Here is a 20088-nt window from a genome sequence, read left to right on the forward strand (position 1 = left end):
AATTAATTTCAAAGAAAATAGATATACTAAAGCATATAGTTCAGATATGGCAAAGAATAAATCAATGTATTGGATGGAATGTGTTTTAGGCTGTCAAAATATTAAATTCAGTTCGTGAACAGCACCTTGGCAGTAGCCAGGAAGTGTATAACAGTTACATGGAACCCAATGGAATATTGAAATGCAGAGTTGCATTCCCTTGGGGAGAATCTAGATTGACTAGCTCCCCCTCCCCCCAAAATATGGATACACACATGATAGAAATCTGTCCCAGTAGGGAAAGGAAAGGGGTCAATTAAATGCAACATGGCACAGGCCACGTGCAGATTTTCTTTTAGGCCTTTTTTCCAGTTTGTTTTATTGTAGTTTTGTCTTTTATTAGTTTTCTTTTTATTCCTCACTTGTGATATTTAGTTAATTCGGTTGTTCTTTTTTAGGTTTCGTGGGGAATCTGAATCCCACTTTAATTGTATAATGTCTAATCAGTACAGTTATATGTTTGGGGGCAAGGGAATGGGGGAGGGATAAAACAGACTCTTTACGTTTCATGGATGTTGAAAAAGATTGTATTGGCTGTTGGAATTACTTTATGAATCTGTAAAAACCAAAAAAAAAGTTGTGTGACAATGTTGCAACTCTATCAAACTCTGGTTAGATCATATATGGAAGAATTTTGTGTTCGTTGTGGGAAGGATAATGGAAACTATAAAGAGATTCACAAGTACAATGCCTAGATTGGAGAAAATGTCTTATGAGGCAAGGTTAACAGAGCTAGGGCTTTTCTCTTTGGAGCGAAGAAGGATGAGAGGTGACATTAACAAAGGTCTACAAAATTACAAGAGGCGTAGGTAAGGTGGACAGCAAGCACCTTCCCCCCCCCCCCCCCTCCAAGGTGAGAGCAGCAAACATCATAGGACATTTGTTCAAAGTGAGGGGAGCAAAGTTTACACAGGGAGTTGTGGGCACTTGGAATGCATTGCCAGGGATGGTGGTGGAGGGTAGTACAATTAGGACTTTTATCAGTCTCTTTAACAGGTATATAGATACAAGAAAAATAGAAGGTTATGGGTGTAAGGTAGGGAAGGTTTGGTTTGTTGTGTAGGTTTCTATCAGTCGGCACAACATCATGAGCCGAAGGGTATGTACTGTGCTGTAACGACCAAGTTATCTTCTGTTCCTCCAGTCTTTGTGTTATCTGCAAATGTCCTGATCCAATTTACCACGTTATCATCCAGATCATTGATATAGATGACAAACAACAATGGACCCAGCATTGATCCATGAGGCACACCACTAGTCACAGGCCTCCAGTCTGAGAGCTAATCATTGATCCATGAGGCACACCACTAGTCACAGGCCTCCAGTCTGAGAGCTAATCATTGATCCATGAGGCACACCACTAGTCACAGGCCTCCAGTCTGAGAGCTAATCATTGATCCATGAGGCACACCACTAGTCACAGGCCTCCAGTCTGAGAGCTAATCATTGATCCATGAGGCACACCACTAGTCACAGGCCTCCAGTCTGAGAGCTAATCATTGATCCATGAGGCACACCACTAGTCACAGGCCTCCAGTCTGAGAGCTAATCATTGATCCATGAGGCACACCACTAGTCACAGGCCTCCAGTCTGAGAGCTAATCATCTCCTACACTCTCCGGCTTCTCCTCAAAATACAATGTTTCATCCAATCAGGCTGATGAACAAAATAAGAGCCCCAGGTATCATGAAAAAGGTACCAGCATGGATAGAAGATTGGCTGACTGGCAGAAGGCAGAGAATGGGAATGAAGGAGGCCTTTTTTAGCTGGCTGCCAGTAACTAGTGGTGTTCCACAGTGGTTGATGTTGCATTCTCTACTTTTCACGTTATATGCAAATGATTTAGATGATGGCATTGATGGCTTTGTGGCCAAGTTTGCAAGCAATACAAAAATTGGTGGAGGGGCACCACAGGAGAAAGCAGAGGATTTTGCACAGGTTGGAAAAATGGACAAAGAAGTCCAAGATTGAATAAAATGTTAAGTGTGAAAATAAAGGGAAGTATAAGGGAATGCACTCTCGTGGAAAGAATTTAAAAAATAGACTATTTTCAAAATGGAGAAAGAATTCAGAAAGTGGAGGTCCAAAGGGACTTGGGAGTCCCAATGCAACATTCCCTGGAAAGTTAGGTTGAAGGTTAAGAGGATAGTAAGGAAGTAAAATGCAATGTTAGCATTCATTTTGATGTTAGAATATAAAAGGATGTAATGCTGAGACTTTACAAGGCAGTGGTCAGACCACTTCTCCAGTATTGTGAGCAGTTCTCTGCCCAATATCTAAGGAAAGATGTGCTGCTTTTGAACAGGGTCCAGAGGAGGTTTAAGAGAATGATTCTTGGGATGAGGGATAACAAAAAAGGAGCATTTGAGAACTCTGGGCCTACACTTGCTCATTGAAACCTTTCAAATACTGAAAGGTCAGGACAGAATGGATGTGGAGAGAGCTTCCAGCAATGGAAGCGTCTGGGAGCAGTGGCCACCCTCAGAATAAAAAACATCCCTTTCGAACAAAAACAAGGAGTTACTTCAGCCAGAGGGAGGTGAACCTGCAGAATTTTTTGCCACAGATGGCTGTGGAAGACAAGTGATTTGGCATTTTAAACCAGAGGTGGATAGGTCCTTGATCAGTAAAGTCATCAAGGATTATGAGGAAAGAGCAGGAAAATGGCCTTGAAAGCAAAAAAAAAAACATTGAAGTAGCAGAATAGATTCAATGGGGCGAACAATCTAATGTTGTTCCTACGTCTCATGGTCTTTGCTGTGCCACTGATCTGGTAGCTGCTGCCATTTTTACTTGAGAGTCTCTTCATCCCAACAGTATTTGAATAGGTGCATATGTTTCAATGAGGAAAGCAACAGGGAATTCCTGAACGATTTTCCTGCTTCTCCTTGCAATCACTTCTTCCTAATTTAAACAGCAGAATGATCACCTCCCTGAAACTACTTCCTCTACCCTTCTCTGTTCCTCAATGAGCCAACTGATTACTGCAATCTGAGAGTGAATGAAGTGGAGCGTCTGCGACACACAACTTTTTTATAAAAACTTTAAGATTTTCAAATTACATAAAAATAAAAACAAAATAAACTAAAATACTATAAGCCTACCCCTCCTCTCCCCCACCCTCAGCAAGCCCCGCAAGGGCAGTAAGCAAAAAAAAAAGACATATCAAATAATTAAACTATACAGTATATATTTCTAAACCCATACATTCCAAATAAGGTGACCATATCTGAACCAAAAAAAATAATTATCATGCAAATTATATGTAATTTTTTCCATACAAGTACAAGATCCCAATTCATTCTGCCAACGAATCATATTAACTTCTACATTATCTTTCCTAGTAATCACAATACATTTCCGTGCTACTGCCATTGCTAAACAAAAGCTGTCTGAAACTTATCCAGCCCCAAACCAGTCAGCAAAACACTACAGCCCAACAAAAAAATTCTGGGTCTAATGGCAATTTAATCTTGAATAATTTTGCAAAAAATATTCTAATTTTTTTCCCCAAATGGTTGAACTTTATTACAATAACAAACTGCATGTAAAAATGTTCCAGTATGTAGTCCACATCTAAAACATAAATGCAAATTACAAAATCCTATTTCTTCAATTTCTCAGGGGTCAAATACAGCTGATTTAAAAAAATTATAATTAACCAAACTGTATCTTACATTAAGTAATTTAGTCACCCCATCTTGGCACATGACTTCCCAATCCTCCTGAGGTATATCATGAGATAAATCTTCTTCCCATTTATTTCTAGATTTATTTAAATTTGGTTTATTCATACTATCTTGTAACAAAGCATACATATCAGAAATAAAACCCTTTTTTAATGTCTGCGAAATCAAAAACTCAAACTTTGTTAATTCAGGTAATTTCATTTCCCTTCCATAATTATCCCTTATCAAAGCTCAAACGTGATAATATACAAATAAAGAATTAAATGTTATTCCAAATTTTTCTCTGTCAATTAAAAGAAAGAAACTGTCCTTCTTCAAAACAATCCTCAAGCACCTTTATACTCTCAGAGTCACATACCTTTAAAAACATATTATTCATTGAAAAAGGAATATAACCCCATTTTGATTTAATGGAGTTTGAATTGATAACTTATTCCTCGTACCTAGAACAAAATTCCTTTTAGTCCACATCCCTAATAAATGTTTTAAGACAGGCATATTATATCCCTGTAATAAACAAGAATTCCACTTAAATAGAAACTGATGAACCTGATATTCAGAAATACAACTAATTCCACTTTAGCCCAACTAGGAGGTTATGTAGTATCCAACATTCTATTAACAAATTTTAATTGTGCAGCTTCATAATAATTTTGAAAATGAGGTAACTGAAGTCCTCCTAAAGCACATTTCCACGTCAATTTCTGTAATGCTACTCTCGCTAACTCTCCCTTCCATAAAAATTTCTGCACCGCCGTATTCAAATCTTGAAAAAATACTTTTGGAAGTGAACATGGAATCAATTGAAAAAAATATTGAATACCTAGAAAGATATTAATCTTAATACAATTTACCTGGCCTATTAATGTTAACGGAAGACATTTCCACTTAATCAAATCCATCTTATTCTTTTTAAATAATGGTACATAATTTAATTTATATAGAGACTGGTAATTTGCATTAACAATTACTCCTAATTATTTAATTTTATCAGATCATTGCAGTTTTGTAATCTGTTTCTTCTTCTTCTTCTTCTACTTCTTCTTCTTCTTCTTCTTTGGCTTGGCTTTGCGGACGAAGATTTATGGAGGGGTAATGTCCACGTAAGCTGCAGGCTCATTTGTGGCTGACAAGTCCAGGGACACGGTTGCAGCGGTTGCAAGGGAAAATTGGTTGGTTGGGGTTGGGTGTTGGGTTTTTCCTCCTTTGCCTTTTGTCAGTGAGGTGGGCTCTGCGGTCTTCTTCAAAGGAGATTGCTGCCCGCCGAACTGTGAGACGCCAAGATGCACGGTTTGAGGTGATATCAGCCCACTGGCGGTGGTCTATGTGGCAGGCACCAAGAGATTTCTTTAGGCAGTCCTTGTACCTCTTCTTTGGCGCACCTCTGTCTCAGTGGCCAGTAGAGAGCTCGCCACATAACACGATCTTGGGAAGGCGATGGTCCTCCATTCTGGAGACGTGACCTATCCAGCGCAGTTGGATCTTCAGCAGCGTGGATTCGATGCTGTTGGCCTCTGCCATCTCGAGTACCTAATCTGTTTACACTCACTATAATTTCCATCCAAAACTGGTAATATTTCACTTTTGTCCCAATTTATTTTATACCCAGATAATATACCAAATTGTTCCAAACATTTTTGGAAATGCTTCAAAGATTGTTCTGGATGTGTTAAGTATATCAATACATCATCACCAAATAAATTAATCTTTTATTCATCATCTACAATTTTTATCCCTTTAATATTATCATTTTGTCTAATTGCTTTGACTAACGGTTCAATGACCAATGCAAATAAGGCTGGTGACAATGGAAAGCCTTGACGTGTTGATCGTGCTAAATTGAATGACAAAGAAATTTGGCCATTCGTCACCACCAGAGCAACTGGATTTTTATATAATGCCTTTACCCAACCAGTAAAAAATGGCCCAAAATTAAATTTTTTGAACACTCAAAATAAAAAATTCCACTCAGCCCGATCAAGTGCCTTTTCCACGTGCGTCAACCACAACAACTGTTGGTTAGCTGGGTTGCTGTCTCGATGCATTGATCAACGTAATCAATCTAAGGATATTATCAGAAGCATACCTATTCTTAATAAAACCTGCTTGATCAACATGTACTAAATGAGGTAAATATTTGGCAAGTCTATTTTTGCCAATATTTTATAGTCTACATTTAATAAAGAAATTGGCCGATATGAAGCCACATTCAACGGATCTCTGCCTTTCTTTGGAATTACTGTAATTATCTGTAAAAATCAGAACCCCAGAGAAAAATGGAAAAAAATTCCAGATTGTAAAACTATTTACCTGGCGTTTGAGAAACAGTAGCACAACTTTCTTTGCTTGTTCAAATGGAGATTCTTCTCCCAATGGTGCAATGCTCATTGTCTGTCCCACATCCCAGCAGAGAACAGTTGCACTCTGCAAGAACAGCAAATATTTTAAGAAACTTCACTTTTGTAATGTATATATATTTGGGAGAAAAATTGGTAAAATTAAAGTAGGTTACTTACATATACACACTTTAAAACAGATCTTATTTGAAATACTGAAGAATTAATATTCAGTGAACTTTACAGAAACTATAGAGAAATATTTAACACAAATAATTGCTAATTGAAATGATGTCATAAAATGAATAGACTTGGAATGGAGACACTTTGGCTGTTTGCAAGGATCTACAAAGTGCTCTCAGAAAGGTCACTCATGCATTCCTGTTTACCTAAAACAACAGATAGGAGCAAAATACTAACTCCTATTGTTTGCTGGAGAAGGTGGGGGGGGGGGGGGGGTTTGTAAGTGAGAGAGTCACATAGGCTTTCTAGCAGTTGGAAGATGGAGAGAGAGAGAAAGAGAGAGAGAGAGAGAACAGTCACAGCTGAAACAATCAGGAAAAGGTGAATGCGTGGCTGAAGAGTTGGAGCCAGGGGCAGGGGTTCAGATTTGTGGATCATTGGGATATCTTCTGGGGAAGGTCTGACCTCTACAAAAAGGACAGGCTGCACCTGAACTGGAGGGAGGACCAATATCCTGGCAGGCAGGTTTGCTAGAACTATTGGCTGCACCATTTCATCAGATGCAAAGATCGACAATGAGATAGACAACAGACTCGCCAAGGCAAATAGCGCCTTTGGAAGACTACACAAAAGAGTCTGGAAAAACAACCAACTGAAAAACCTCACAAAGATAAGCGTATACAGAGCCGTTGTCATACCCACACTCCTGTTCGGCTCCGAATCATAGGTCCTCCACCGGCATCACCTACGGCTCCTAGAATGCTTCCACCAGCGTTGTCTCCGCTCCATCCTCAACATCCATTGGAGCGCTTTCATCCCTAACGTCGAAGTACTCGAGATGGCAGAGGTCGACAGCATCAAGTCCACGCTGCTGAAGATCCAGCTGCGCTGGGTGGGTCACGTCTCCAGAATGGAGGACCATCGCCTTCCCAAGATCGTGTTATATGGCGAGCTCTCCACTGGTCACCGTGACAGAGGTGCACCAAAGAAGAGGTACAAGGACTGCCTAAAGAAATCTCTTGGTGCCTGCCACATTGACCACCGCCAGTGGGCTGATATCGCCTCAAACCGTGCATCTTGGCGCCTCACAGTTTGGCGGGCAGCAACCTCCTTTGAAGAAGACCGCAGAGCCCACCTCACTGACAAAAGGCAAAGGAGGAAAAACCCAACACCCAACCCCAACCAACCAATTTTCCCTTGCAACCGCTGCAATCGTGTCTGCCTGTCCCGCATCGGACTTGTCAGCCACAAACGAGCCTGCAGCTGACGTGGACTTTTACCCCCTCCATAAATCTTCGACCGTGAAGCCAAGCCAAAGAAGAAGATGGGGAAGGTTTAAACTGGTTTGGCAGGGGTGGGGGGCGGGGGGGGATGGTAATCAAAATTTGAGTGCAGAGATTAGGATAGAAGGACAAAAGCATGACGCTATGTGCTCTGAGTTGCTGAGGAAGGACAGACAGGGGACAAAACAAAGGGAGCCAGTGAGAGGGTTTGAAATGTGTCTATTACAACATTAGAATTGTAATGGTATTAGAAATAAAGGGGACGAACTTAGAGCTTGGATCAGTAGGTGGAACTATGATGTTGTGGCCGTTACTAAAACCTGGCTGGAGAAGGGTCAGGATTGGCTGATACAGGTACGGGGGGTTTAGGTTTTTAAAAAAAATAGGATGGGAGGTAGAAAGTGGGGGGTGGAGTGTGGGGAAGGAGTAGCATTACTGGTCAGGGATAGTATCACGGTTATAGAAAGGGAGGACGATGCAGAGGGAGGTGACCGAATTGGTATGGGTGAAAGTCAGAGATAGGAAGGGAGCTATTACTGTGCTGGGAGTCGTCTATAAGCCTCCAAATAACCCTTGGAACACCGAGGAGCAGATGAGCAGGCAGATTTTAGAATGGTGCGGGAAATACAGGGTTGTAGCTTTGGGTGATTTTGACTTCCCTAATATTGACTGGCACTTCCTGACTGCAAGGGGGATAGATGGGGCTGAATTTGTCGAGTGTGTATAAGAAGATTTCTGACACAGTATGTGGACCAGCTGACTAGAGAAGAGGCCATACTGGATCTGGTTCTGCGGAATGAACCTGGACAAGTGGCAGACTTCTCAGTGGGGGAACATTTTGGTGAGAGTGACCACATGTAATGAATCTATGTTAATATTAATATTTAGGTTAACGTTAAGCTCTATTTCCTATAAATACATCTTAGGTAATGTAGTGGCCTTGGGTAATGTAGTGGCCTTGGGTAATGTAGTGGCCTTGGGTAATGTAGTGGCCTTGGGTAATGTAGTGGGTTTGGAACAGGGTTATACACAAGCATGCAATACATTCAGAAGTGAGGTCATCTTTTGGAGTTGTGACATCTGCAAGCCAGAGTCATGAAGGTCGCATGGTTTCCAAGAAACTGGAGCTGGCAACTGTTGAAGATTCCAGTAAATGGTCACATGGTTTCCAGGAATTAGACTGATCTCATTGATGATGTAATGTCACATGAGTTTAAGAAATATATTGGCAAACTCAGACATTTTGAATCAATTCAATAGTCAAGACCCTATAGGGCACACAGGAGTTGGACCCTTGTGAAAGACAGGGTTGAGTTGCAGTAAGTGGAATAGATGCTGTTATGTGTTACTTGTAGTGAACAAAGACACAGTAGTCAGCATGAGTCTATTTGACTGATTTTATTGAAACTCTGGTGTGAGCTTATAAACACCACCCCCATGATATTTTTCTGCTCCCGGGACCATTGTGGCATCAGCCTGGAGGACTGGAAGTGCTCCCTGTGTCTTGGGGCTCTCAGCCCTGTGCGAGCCTGCACCTCCATGACCCAGTTCACTTGCGGATTGCCACAGCCTGCTACATGTCCCCCACTCCACCCTTGAACCGGCATCAGGAGGTGATGAGTCCATTTGTTGTATAAAGTTCTTTCGTTTAGGCAGGCGATCTCTCCGCCATGGGCACACTACTAGCACCTGCTGCTCAAGGTTGACGTGCCGGTTTGAAGTGGTCAACGGTGAAGGCTTCTTCCTTGCCTCCAATGTCCAGTATACACCTCATTCTATTGTGTCGGAGCACTTTGTAAGGACCCTCATACAGCTGCTGAAGTGGAGTTCAATGCATCCCACTGTGCACAAACATATACTGGCAGTCCTTGAGCTCCCTTGGGACATAGTAGGTTATCAGACCATGGTGTGAGATTGGGACAGACACCAAGGTGCCAACTTTCTTCCGAAGTCACATCAGGAGAGCTGTGGGCTGTTCTTCCTGACTTGGGCTGGTGATATAAATTCACCCGTGTCCATAAGTGAGGCTCCACACACTAGTTTGGTGGAGGACGAGGCCACATCTTCTTTCAAAGCCATGCGGATTCCCAGTAGTACCCACGGCAATTCATCAGTCCAATTGGGGCCATTGAGTTGAGCCATCAGGGCAGTTTTCATTTGCCAGTGAGATCTCTTGAGGAGGCCATTGGACTGCGGTGGTAGTCTGTGGTGCGATGTAATTGAGTGCCCTGTGATATTGATCTGAAGACAACATCAGAACCTTTCAAGAGAATGAACCCTCACAAGGCGTCAGGCCCCGATGGTGTACCTGGCTGGGCACTGAAATCTGTACCAACCATCTCGCCGGAGTGTTCACAGTCATTTTCAATCTCTTACTGCTGCAATCAGAGGTTTCCATCTGCTTCAAAAGGACATCAATCATCCCAGTGCCCAAGAACCCAAGAAGAGTAGGGTGAGCTTTCTCAATGATCATCGGCCAGTAGCTCTCTCTTCTACTGTGAGGAAATACTTTGAGAGGTTGGTAATGGAGTTAACTCGTACCCAAGTAAAGACCTGGACCCACTGCAATTTCCCTACTGCCACGATCAGTCCACAGAAGATGCAATCTCACTGGTTCTCCCCTCAGCCCTGGATCACGTGACCATCAGGCCTCTTTTCACTGATTACTGCTCAGCACCATCATACCCCAAGGACTGGTCAGCAAGACCTGGGCCTCAGCACTTCACTCTGCAACTGGATGCTGAATTTCCTCATTGGAAGACCACAGTCAGTATCAATTGGAAATACTGTCTCCTCCTCACTAACAATCAACACAGGCGCACCTCAAGAATGCATTTAGTCGACTGTGCTACTTGATTGACACCAGTGACTGCCTGGCTTCACACAAATCAAATGCCATCTGCAAATTTGCTGATAACACCATGGTCATCGGCAGAATCGCACACAAAGAAACACGGAAAATAGGCCAATTGGCTCTTCAAGCCTACACCACCATTCACTTTGATCAATGAGGAAGCGTACAGGAGGGATTTAGATCAGCTAGTTGAGTGGTATCAAGCCAACAATCTTGCACTCAACATTATCAAAACTGAGGAACTGATTGTGGACTTCAGGAGCTGGGAGTCATGAAAACACAAACCAGTCCTCATCAAGGGGTCAGCAGAGAAAAGGGATAAAAACTTAAAATTCCTCGGTGTAAACATCTATTCATGCCAATGTAATAATAAAGAAGGCTTACCAGCAACTAGACTTTGTGAGGTTTGAGGCGATTCAGTATGTCTCCAAAGACTCTTGCAAATTTCTACAGGTGTACCATAGAGAACATTCTGGTTTGGAGATGCCAATACACAGCTCAGGAAAAGATTAGAGAGTTTAGAACTCGGCCAGCATCATCATGGGCATCAGCCCTCTCTCCAAAAAGGACATCTAGAAGAAGTGGTGTCTCAAGAAAACAGACTCTATCCACAAGAACCTTGACCACTGCTACTATCAGGAAGGAGATACAGAAGCCTGAGATGAACAATCAACAGAACAAAACAGGTTCTTTCCCTCTGCCATCAGACTTCTGAATGGACAATGAACAACAGACACTACCTCCCTTTCTCTTTTATACTAATTTATTTTTTTACAAAATAATTTATAGCAATATTGCACCTGTTACACAACAAATTTTGTGACAGGTTCATGACAATTAAATCCACGAGTCCACACAGATAATTTGGTGGTCCTATGGTCGGACAGGAATTTCAAGTGCCTGATAGCTGCTGGAAAAAATATTCTGGTGCTGGACTTGCTGAAGTTACAAGTCAAAAGAGATAGTGTCCAGGGTGATGTAGATCCTTTACGTTGTTGACTACCTTCTTGAGGCAGAGCCTTTCATATGTCTTCAATAGATGGTCCAGTGACCATAAAATCATGAGTTTCAAGTTAATTATGGATAAGGATCGGTCTGGTCCTCAAGTTAAAATTTTAAATTGAAGAATGGTCAATTTTGTGGAAATGAAAAAGGATCTAAGAAGAATGAATTGGGATAAGTTGTTTTCTGGCAAGGATGTGTTCAGTAAGTGGATGGCCTTGGACAAAGGCGAAATTTTGAGAGTGGAGAGTTTGCATGTTCTCTCAGGATTAAAGGCAAAGGTAAACGGCATCGGAAACCTTGGTTTTCAAGGGATATCAGTGATCTAGTTAAGAAGAAGAGGGAGGTGTATAGCAGGTATAGGCAACAAGGAGCAAATGAGGTTCTAGAAGAGTATAGTGAGGAAGATTTTCAAAGCTTGCAAGGGGGATCTGGATCAACTGGAAAAATGGGACAGAAAATGGCAGATGGCCACCAGGGATCTCGCACTGGCCGGATGTGTGAACAACGCAGAGGAAACACAGAAGCCAACATTTTGACCTGGAATAGGGTCTCATCTGCAATTAAAGAATTTGCTGTATTACCCAATGGTACTGGGTCAGAGATGCTCTGTGCTGAATGGAAAAGGTCATCGTGAGCTAGTGGAGTTGTTCTAGTGAACCGGTGCGGACTCGAAAGGCCGACATGGCCTGTTTCCGCTCCGTAAATGGTTATATGGTTAAGTGTGAGGTATTGCATTTTGGGAGGACAAACCAAGGTAGGACATACACAGTAAATGGAAGCGTACTGAGGAGTGCTGAGGAACAAATGGATCTGGGAATACAGATACATAATTCCCTGAAAGTGGCATCATAGGTAGAGAAGGGTGTAAAGAAAGCTTTTGGCATCTTAGCCTTCATAAATCAAAGTATTGAGTAAAGGAGTTGGAACGTTGTGGTGAGGTTGTTTAAGACAATGATGAGACCAAATTTGGAATATTGTGTGCGGTTCTGGTCTCCAAACTACAGGAAGAATATCAGAAGAGTGCAGAGAAGATTTACTAGTTTGTTGCTGGGTCTTCTGGAGTTGAGTTAAAGTGAAAGATTAAAGATAGAAGAATGAGCGGAGATTTGATAGAGGTTTTCAAAATTCTGAGAGGTATAGATAGAGTAAATCCAAGTAGGCTCTTTCCACTTAGATTATGAGAGATAAATAAAGTGAAAGGGGAAAGGTTTAGGGCAGGGGTCTGCAACCTGCAACTCTGAAGCCACATGCGGCTCTTCAATCCTTCTGCCGTGGCTCCCTGTGGCTTTGAAAAAATAATATGAATACAGTAAATGGCTATTTTATTTGATTTTTTTATTTAGTTAGTTTTATCAATGTAATAATTATTATTTCAGAGATTAAGGGGATCTTCTAACATTAAAATAAAAAGTGTTGTAATATTTTGTTGATCAAAATTTGCATCACAGGACTGTAGTGGTTGATACCACTGTATGCGTCACCTGTCGTCGTTTGGCAAGTGACTTGTTTTGAACTTTCGATCCGCCGGTAAGCTAACCATGGATAAATCCAAAAAAAGAAAAGTTTCTGATGAAAACAGAACATTTAATGTTTCATGGACAGATTCATTTGCTTTCACTGCTGACAAAGCTGGTTTACCTGTCTGCTTAATATGTGGCGAGAAATTAGCAAACAACCAAAAATCAAATGTTGAAAGACATTTCCAGAATAAACACACAGCTTTTCCTGAAAAATACCCATCTGGAGATGAAAGAAAAAGAGCAGTTTCGGAACTGCTGCGGAAAGCTAAGCAGAGAAAAAATACTTTGAAGAAGTAGATGAAGTCTACAAATTCAAGTACTAGTTATGTGGCAGCTTGGGAGATCGCCAGGCACGGGCCGTTCACAGATGGGGAATATATAAAAGAATTGTTTCTCGAGATATCAGAACATTTATTCTCGGACTTCAAAAATAAGAGTGAAATTGTTCAGAAAATCAGAGATATGCCACTCTCTGCAAAACGGTCAAGGACAGGACCATAAAAATGGCAGCAAATATCACCAGTCAACTAATTAGGGACATTAATTTGGCTCCTACGTACTCAATCGCCCATGATGAATCAAAAGATTATATTTAGCAAATAATGCTATTATGCAGATATGTGAACTCTGCTGGGCCACAGGAAGAAATCATTGAGTTGATACCACTTAAAGGCCATACACGGGGGGAGGACATCTGTGAGGCTGTGTTAAATTGTTTAAAGACCAAAGAAATAAACTTCACCCACTCAGTGTCAGTGGCTACTGATGGGGCACCAAGTATGACAGGAGCACAAAAGGGGTCGTGACTACTTTTCGCTCGGTAGAAAACTGCTGACATTTCACTGCATTCTGTATCAAGAGGCAATGTGCACTCAAACGTTTCCTCCGGAATGCTCAGAAGTGATGAACCTTGTCATATAGATAGTGAACAAAATAATGGCAAAAGGATTAAACCATCGCCAGTTCCTTTCATTATTGGAAGAAGTTGAAAGCACATACTCTGATCTCCTGCTGCATAACAAAGTCCAGTGGCTGTCCAGAGGGGAGGTGCTGAAGCATTTTGCTGCGTGTCTGGAACTTGTAAGAACTTTCCTGGAAAGCAAAGGCCTCACCTTTCTGGAGCTAAAACAGCCAAATGGGCTGGAAAAGCCACACTTCATGGTGGATATGACAGCACACTTTAACATGCTGAACAAAAGTCTTCAGGGGAAAGGAGGCACAGCCCTGCAGATGCTGGAGGAAGTTTTGGCGTTTGAGCACAAGATGGCAGTGTTTGCTAGAGATGTACAGAGAAGTACGCTGTCTCACTTCCCCTCTTTGAGGGAGTTCAAAGCACACAATCAGATCAATTACGAGCATTTACAGCGTGCAATCATTGCAATGCAAACTGTGTTTGGGGAGAGATTCTGTGAGTTCAGAGAGGAAACAAACACTTTGTCCTTTCTTGTCACTCACTAAACATCGATTTATCCCTGTTGAATATGACTACATTTACAGATGTAAGTCAACCCAATCTTGAGATCGAACTGGCCGATATAGCTGACAAAGACTTTTGGGTGTCTAAATTCAGAAGCTTGACAGCTGATCTTGAAGATGTTGTTCGTCAGAAGGCCATTCTTGCTCAGAAGCACAAAGGGAGTGAAATTGAAAACTTCCCCAAACCGGACAAACTTGTGTTCGAAACATGGAATTCAATTCCTGACACTTACATGAACATGAAAAAATAAGCATTCGGTGTCCTGTCGATCTTTGGATCCACATACCTATGCGAGTAGGTTTTCTCCAGCATGAACTACATAAAAAGCAAACATCGCTCGCGGCTCATGGATGACAGCATGCAATCCTGCGTGAAGATCAAAGTGACGTCCTACAGCCCTTATATTGATCAGCTGTGCAGTGAGGTTCAGGAACAGAAGTCACATTAACCAGGTGAAAGAAATCATTTAATAAGTTATTACTTTGCAAATATATACTTTTATATTGGACCCTGAACTAATGTAGTTGTGTTTTATATTTTGGTTGGCAGTTGACTGCTGTAGCTACGTGACTGAGGAAATCAACGGATGACGGAAACCTTCAGAATAAAATACAAACTGGCATTTTTTTTTGTTTGCTCTTTTTAATTAAAGTGAATATTTATTTTTTAAAAAATTCCACAAATAAGGGATGGACTCAAACAGGCCCACATTGTGTATTTTATTTGAAACTTATATGTGCCAGTGTCTTTTTTTTTAAAAAAGAGTTCAAAAGAATTTGTTGTTTTGTTACAAACAGAAATAAAATGTCAGTCATTTTCTGTTTGTACTTCCTTTACTTCATAAATGTAACGAATTATAGCACTTGTATACATAGCATAAGTGTAATTAAACTCTCTTTCTCTCTCTCTCTATATGCGGTGTTTTCTTCATTTTAGGGATCAAACTGGTTTTGTGGCTCCAGATGGGTTTTATTTGGTGGGAAACAGGCCCAAAAGGGTCTTTTAATGCTGAAGGTTGCCGATCCTTGATTTAAGAGGAGCACTGGGGGAGTGTGGAACGAGCTGCCATCTGACGTGGTAAATACAGGGTCACTCTTAACTTTTAAGAACAAATTGGATAGATACAGGGATGGGAGAGGTCTGGAGGGTTATGGACTGGGTGCAGGTTAGTGGCACTCGTGGAATGATGTTTTCTGTCGTGTTGTGTTCTTTGGGAGGTCTGTGCCCGTGATGGACCTGTCTGGGTTTGCCATTTTCTGCAGCTTTCTACATTCCTGGGCACACGAGTTTCCAAACTAGCTCATGATGCGATCAATCAGTATACCATGATCGCATGGTAATGACAAGATAGTGTTTCACCAGGACCAAGGAGCATATTTACATAAACAAGTTAAAATAGAAGTTAAGCACATAAAATATTAAATATTAAGAAATATACTGTAAGAGTCCTGGTACCAAGGTACTCTATGCACAAATGTTCAGGGAATTCAGGAGTCTGATGGCCTGAAGGGAAAAACTATTGCCCAATCTGGATGTATGGGCCTGAGTGCTGCAGTATTTAAGTTAATGTTAAGATATATTTCTTACAAATATGTCTTTGGTTAGTTGTGGGCTGGTTACAGGGTTACACATTTACAGAGAACCATTGTATTCAGTGAGTGAATTCATTCTTGGAGTCGATAATTCTGAAAAGTAGAACCGTAATGGGACAGAAGTGTTCTTAATTTAAACTCAAGTACCAGGCAATTAAGCCTCTTGAACAGAGATGAAGTCAAAGATTGCTATAGATATGGAGTGGTTTTGGAAAAGGCAAGAAGTTTTGCAGAAATTAAACTAAAACTGTTAAGGATTCCAGTACATGGTTATATGGTTTCCAAGATTGAGGTTGACCTCATTGATGATGTAAATGTCACATAATTTGGAGAAATAGATTATGAAATGCAGACATTTTTGGTTTAATTCAGAAGTCAAGACCCTGTGACACACAAAGAAGTTAGAATCTTTTGAAAGACAGGGTTGAATTACAGTAACTAGAATAGGTGCTGTTATGTGTTACTCCTATTAAAATGGGAATGTTAAAAGTAAGTGGACTTCAAAAGAGAAACCACTTTTCAAATGCTATTTTTAAAATAAAGAGTGCAGCCTCTTCATGGAAGGAAACTCCATGACTCTTAAGAAGAAAACTGAAGAATAAAACGACCTCCTGGAAAGACAGGACTTGTATTATCCTATTCATCGGAGATACAACACATGGATTTTAAATAAGTAAGACCACTTCTCATTTGTGCCCAGAAAATGGTCACTCCTGTTTGAAGAATATCTCTTATGAAAGAAAGCTCATCAAGAGAATCACGAGTCCGCGGTAGGACCTCTCTGTTGTGTTCCATGTACGGTTCCCAAATTTGTTCATAGAAACATAGAAGATAGGAGATAGGAGCAGGAGTAGGTCACTCGACCCTTTGAGCCTGCTCCGCCATTCAACTGACCTTAAAGTTCAGTACCCCGTCCCCACCTTCTCTCCGTAACCTTTAATACCTTTATACTGAAGAAATAGATCTAATTCCCTCTTAAATATATTTAATAAACCTGCCTCCACTGCCCTCTGTGGCAATGAATTCCACAGATTCACCACCCTCTGGGTAAAGAAATTTCTCTTCATCTCAGTCCTAAATGGTTTGCCTATTATCCTCGAACCATGGCCCCGGGTTCTGGACTCCCCCACCATTGGAAACATCCCATCTGCATCCATTCTGTCCAGTCCTGCCAGAATTTTATATGTCTCTATAAGATCCCCTCTCAATCTTCTAAACTCCAGCGAGTACAATCCCAATTTGCGCAATCTTTCCTCCTAAGTCATTCCTGCCATTCCAGGTATCAGCCTGGTGAATTGCCTCTGCACTCCCTCCATTGCAAGAACATCCTTCCTTAGATAAGGTGACCAAAACTGCACACAAATATTACCTGGCGTATACAATGTTCGAATACTGTGATGTTATTTCTTAAATTATATGTTATTTTTTCCAATGGAATACATTTATTCATTTCCATGTACCACTGCTGTATTCTCAGGCTATCTTCTAATTTCCAGGTTGACATAATAAATTTTTTTGCTACAGCTAAGGCTATCATAACAAATCTTTTTTGTGCTCCATCCAAATCGAGTCCAAGTTCTTTACTTCTTATATTACTTAGAAGAAAGATCTCTGGATTTTTTGGTATGTTGCTTTTTGTGATTTTATTTAATACCTGATATTTAATACCACCACCTAAAATGACAGAAGGAGAAGACGAAATGAACGGACCCAGTATGTAAAAGTAGATGACACATATTTCTTGTTTATTTTCATTGTGTGATGACCTTGTTTACTGGGTTTAATGTATCATATATGTTGAACGTTGAGTGGGTGGGGAGAGGGAGGTGAAGGAGGGAGGGGGGAAAAAGGGAGAAAATGACACTGTATATTCAAGAGGGAAAGGTTTGTGTGTATTTTGGTCAGTATAGTTCATAGTGTGAAAAATAAAAAAATTTAAAAAAGAATCATGAGTTGAAAGAGATCTGAAAATATGATGTTTAAAAGTTTCATAATTACTTCTGAACTGTGTTTTAAAAGGATCTTGAAGTCAACAAGATGTTGGAAACTAGACTTTTAAAAGTGACCTTTTCAGAATCAAGTTTAAACTGTGATGGTTTTGGGCTTTAATATACACATTTACATTTGTGCATGAGTTAAATTTAGTGATAAGTAAGAAATGTTATTTATTAATAGTTTAATAAAAACTATTATTTTGAATTTACCAGTGTCTGGTGAAATTTCCATTCCTGTTCCTTCGTTAGTTATAATAGGGTTTCTTAATTCATAACAAACGTCATACAGTCCATGAACAAATGTGAAAACTGTTTCCAATTAGTTAGAACATGTGAATATAGACATTAATCTAATTTACTATATAAATGATCCGTTTCTGTACGAACTTTGAGAAAGAGAATCTGAACAATAGGAATATCACTGATATTTCATAGTGTCCCCCCCCCCCCCCTCTCTCCCACTGGTGTAACATATTGAAGTATTAAAATGGTTTCCATTTTAAAACTGGTTCTATGGTTCTCTGCTATGTTCTTTATTTCATAAATAAGTTTGCAATGAGGGCAAACTTTAATAAACCCTTCATCCCTCTCCCATCCATGGACCTGTCCAAATTCTTCTTAAATGTTAAAATTGAGCCCATATCCATCACTTCAGCTGGCAGCTCATTCCACCTCCACCACTCTGTGTGAAGAGATCCCCCTAAACATTTCCCCTCAGTGGAAAAAGTCTGTCAACATTTACCATGTCTGTCCCCCTCATAATTTTAAATACTTTGATCAAATCTCCCCTCATTCTTCTACGCTCCAGGGAATAAAGTCCTAACCTCTTTAACCTTTCCCTTCAGTACCTGAAGTCCGGGCAACATCTTCTCTGCCTCTTTCTATCTTATTGATGTCTTTCCAAATTTGACCTCCCCAATGTCTTGAACAACTTCACCCTCACATCTCGACCCCCGTCCCCGCCCCCCGACCCCGTCCCCCGTCCCCCGTCCCCCGACCCCGTCCCCCGTCCCCCGACCCCGTCCCCGTCCCCCGTCCCCCGTCCCCGCCCCCCGACCCCGTCCCCCGACCCCCGTCCCCCGTCCCCCGCCCCCGTCCCCCGTCCCCCGACCCCCGTCCCCCGTCCCCCGACCCCGTCCCCCGACCCCCGTCCCCGCCCCCCGACCCCGTCCCCCGTCCCCGCCCCCCGACCCCGTCCCCCGTCCCCGCCCCCCGACCCCGTCCCCCGTCCCCCGACCCCGTCCCCCGACCCCCGTCCCCGTCCCCCGACCCCCGTCCCCGTCCCCCGTCCCCCGACCCCGTCCCCCGCCTCCCGACCCCCGACCCCCGTCCCCCGTCCCCCCGACCCCGCCCCCCGCCCCCCGTCCCCCGCCCCCCTGTCCCCCGACCCCGTCCCCCGACCCCCGTCCCCCGACCCCGTCCCCCGTCCCCCCGACCCCGCCCCCCGTCCCCGCCCCCCGCCCCCCGTCCCCCGCCCCCCGTCCCCCGCCCCCCGTCCCCCCGACCCCCGTCCCCCGACTCCCCGACCCCCGTCCCCCGACTCCCCGACCCCGTCCCCCGCCCCCCGTCCCCGTCCCCCGCCCCCCGTCCCCCGCCCCCCGTCCCCCCGACCCCCGTCCCCCGACTCCCCGACCCCCGTCCCCCGACTCCCCGACCCCCGTCCCCCGACCCCCGCCCCCTGTCCCCCGCCCCCCGTCCCCCGACTCCCCGACCCCCGTCCCCCGACTCCCCGACCCCCGTCCCCCGACCCCCGCCCCCTGTCCCCCGCCCCCCGTCCCCCGTCCCCCGACTCCCCGACCCCCGTCCCCCGACTCCCCGACCCCCGTCCCCCGACTCCCGCCCCCTGTCCCCCGACTCCCCGACCCCGTCCCCCGACTCCCCGACCCCCGTCCCCCGACCCCCGCCCCCTGTCCCCCGCCCCCCGTCCCCCGTCCCCCGCCCCCGTCCCCCGACTCTCCGACCCCCGACTCCCCGACCCCCGTCCCCCGACCCCCGCCCCCTGTCCCCGCCCCAATCCCACACTGACCTTCGGTGACCGGGCCATAGCTCCACTTTCTGAACCCGGTGCCCAAGGGATCAGCGCGCGCTCGCCTCCCGCCCGGAAGTGACGTAATT

At 43.2% G+C, this 20088-nt stretch overlaps 1 protein-coding gene across 5 annotated transcripts in view; it reads right to left on the minus strand.

Annotated features, from left to right (window-relative positions):
- Positions 1–20073, minus strand: part of xrcc5 (X-ray repair complementing defective repair in Chinese hamster cells 5) — a 144719-nt gene extending 124646 nt beyond the window's left edge. For 3 of the 5 annotated variants that reach the window (XR_011356885.1, XM_069936097.1, XM_069936095.1), the window contains exons 1-2: positions 20000–20073; positions 6040–6153 (exon numbers count right to left, since the gene is read on the minus strand). Coding sequence is in view for 3 of the 5 variants with exons in the window: in XM_069936097.1 (XP_069792198.1) it covers positions 6040–6153; positions 20000–20017 (132 nt within the window). In the remaining 2 variants the exon portion in view is untranslated. Of the gene's footprint in view, positions 1–6039; positions 6154–18821; positions 18855–19999 lie in introns of those variants that run through there. The other 2 variants (XM_069936096.1, XM_069936098.1) reach the window with 2 other exon arrangements.
- Between the last annotated feature and the right edge of the window lie 15 nt (positions 20074–20088).

This window comes from Narcine bancroftii, chromosome 4 (genome assembly GCF_036971445.1).
Source record: "Narcine bancroftii isolate sNarBan1 chromosome 4, sNarBan1.hap1, whole genome shotgun sequence".
Classification (NCBI taxonomy): Eukaryota; Metazoa; Chordata; class Chondrichthyes; order Torpediniformes; family Narcinidae; genus Narcine; species Narcine bancroftii.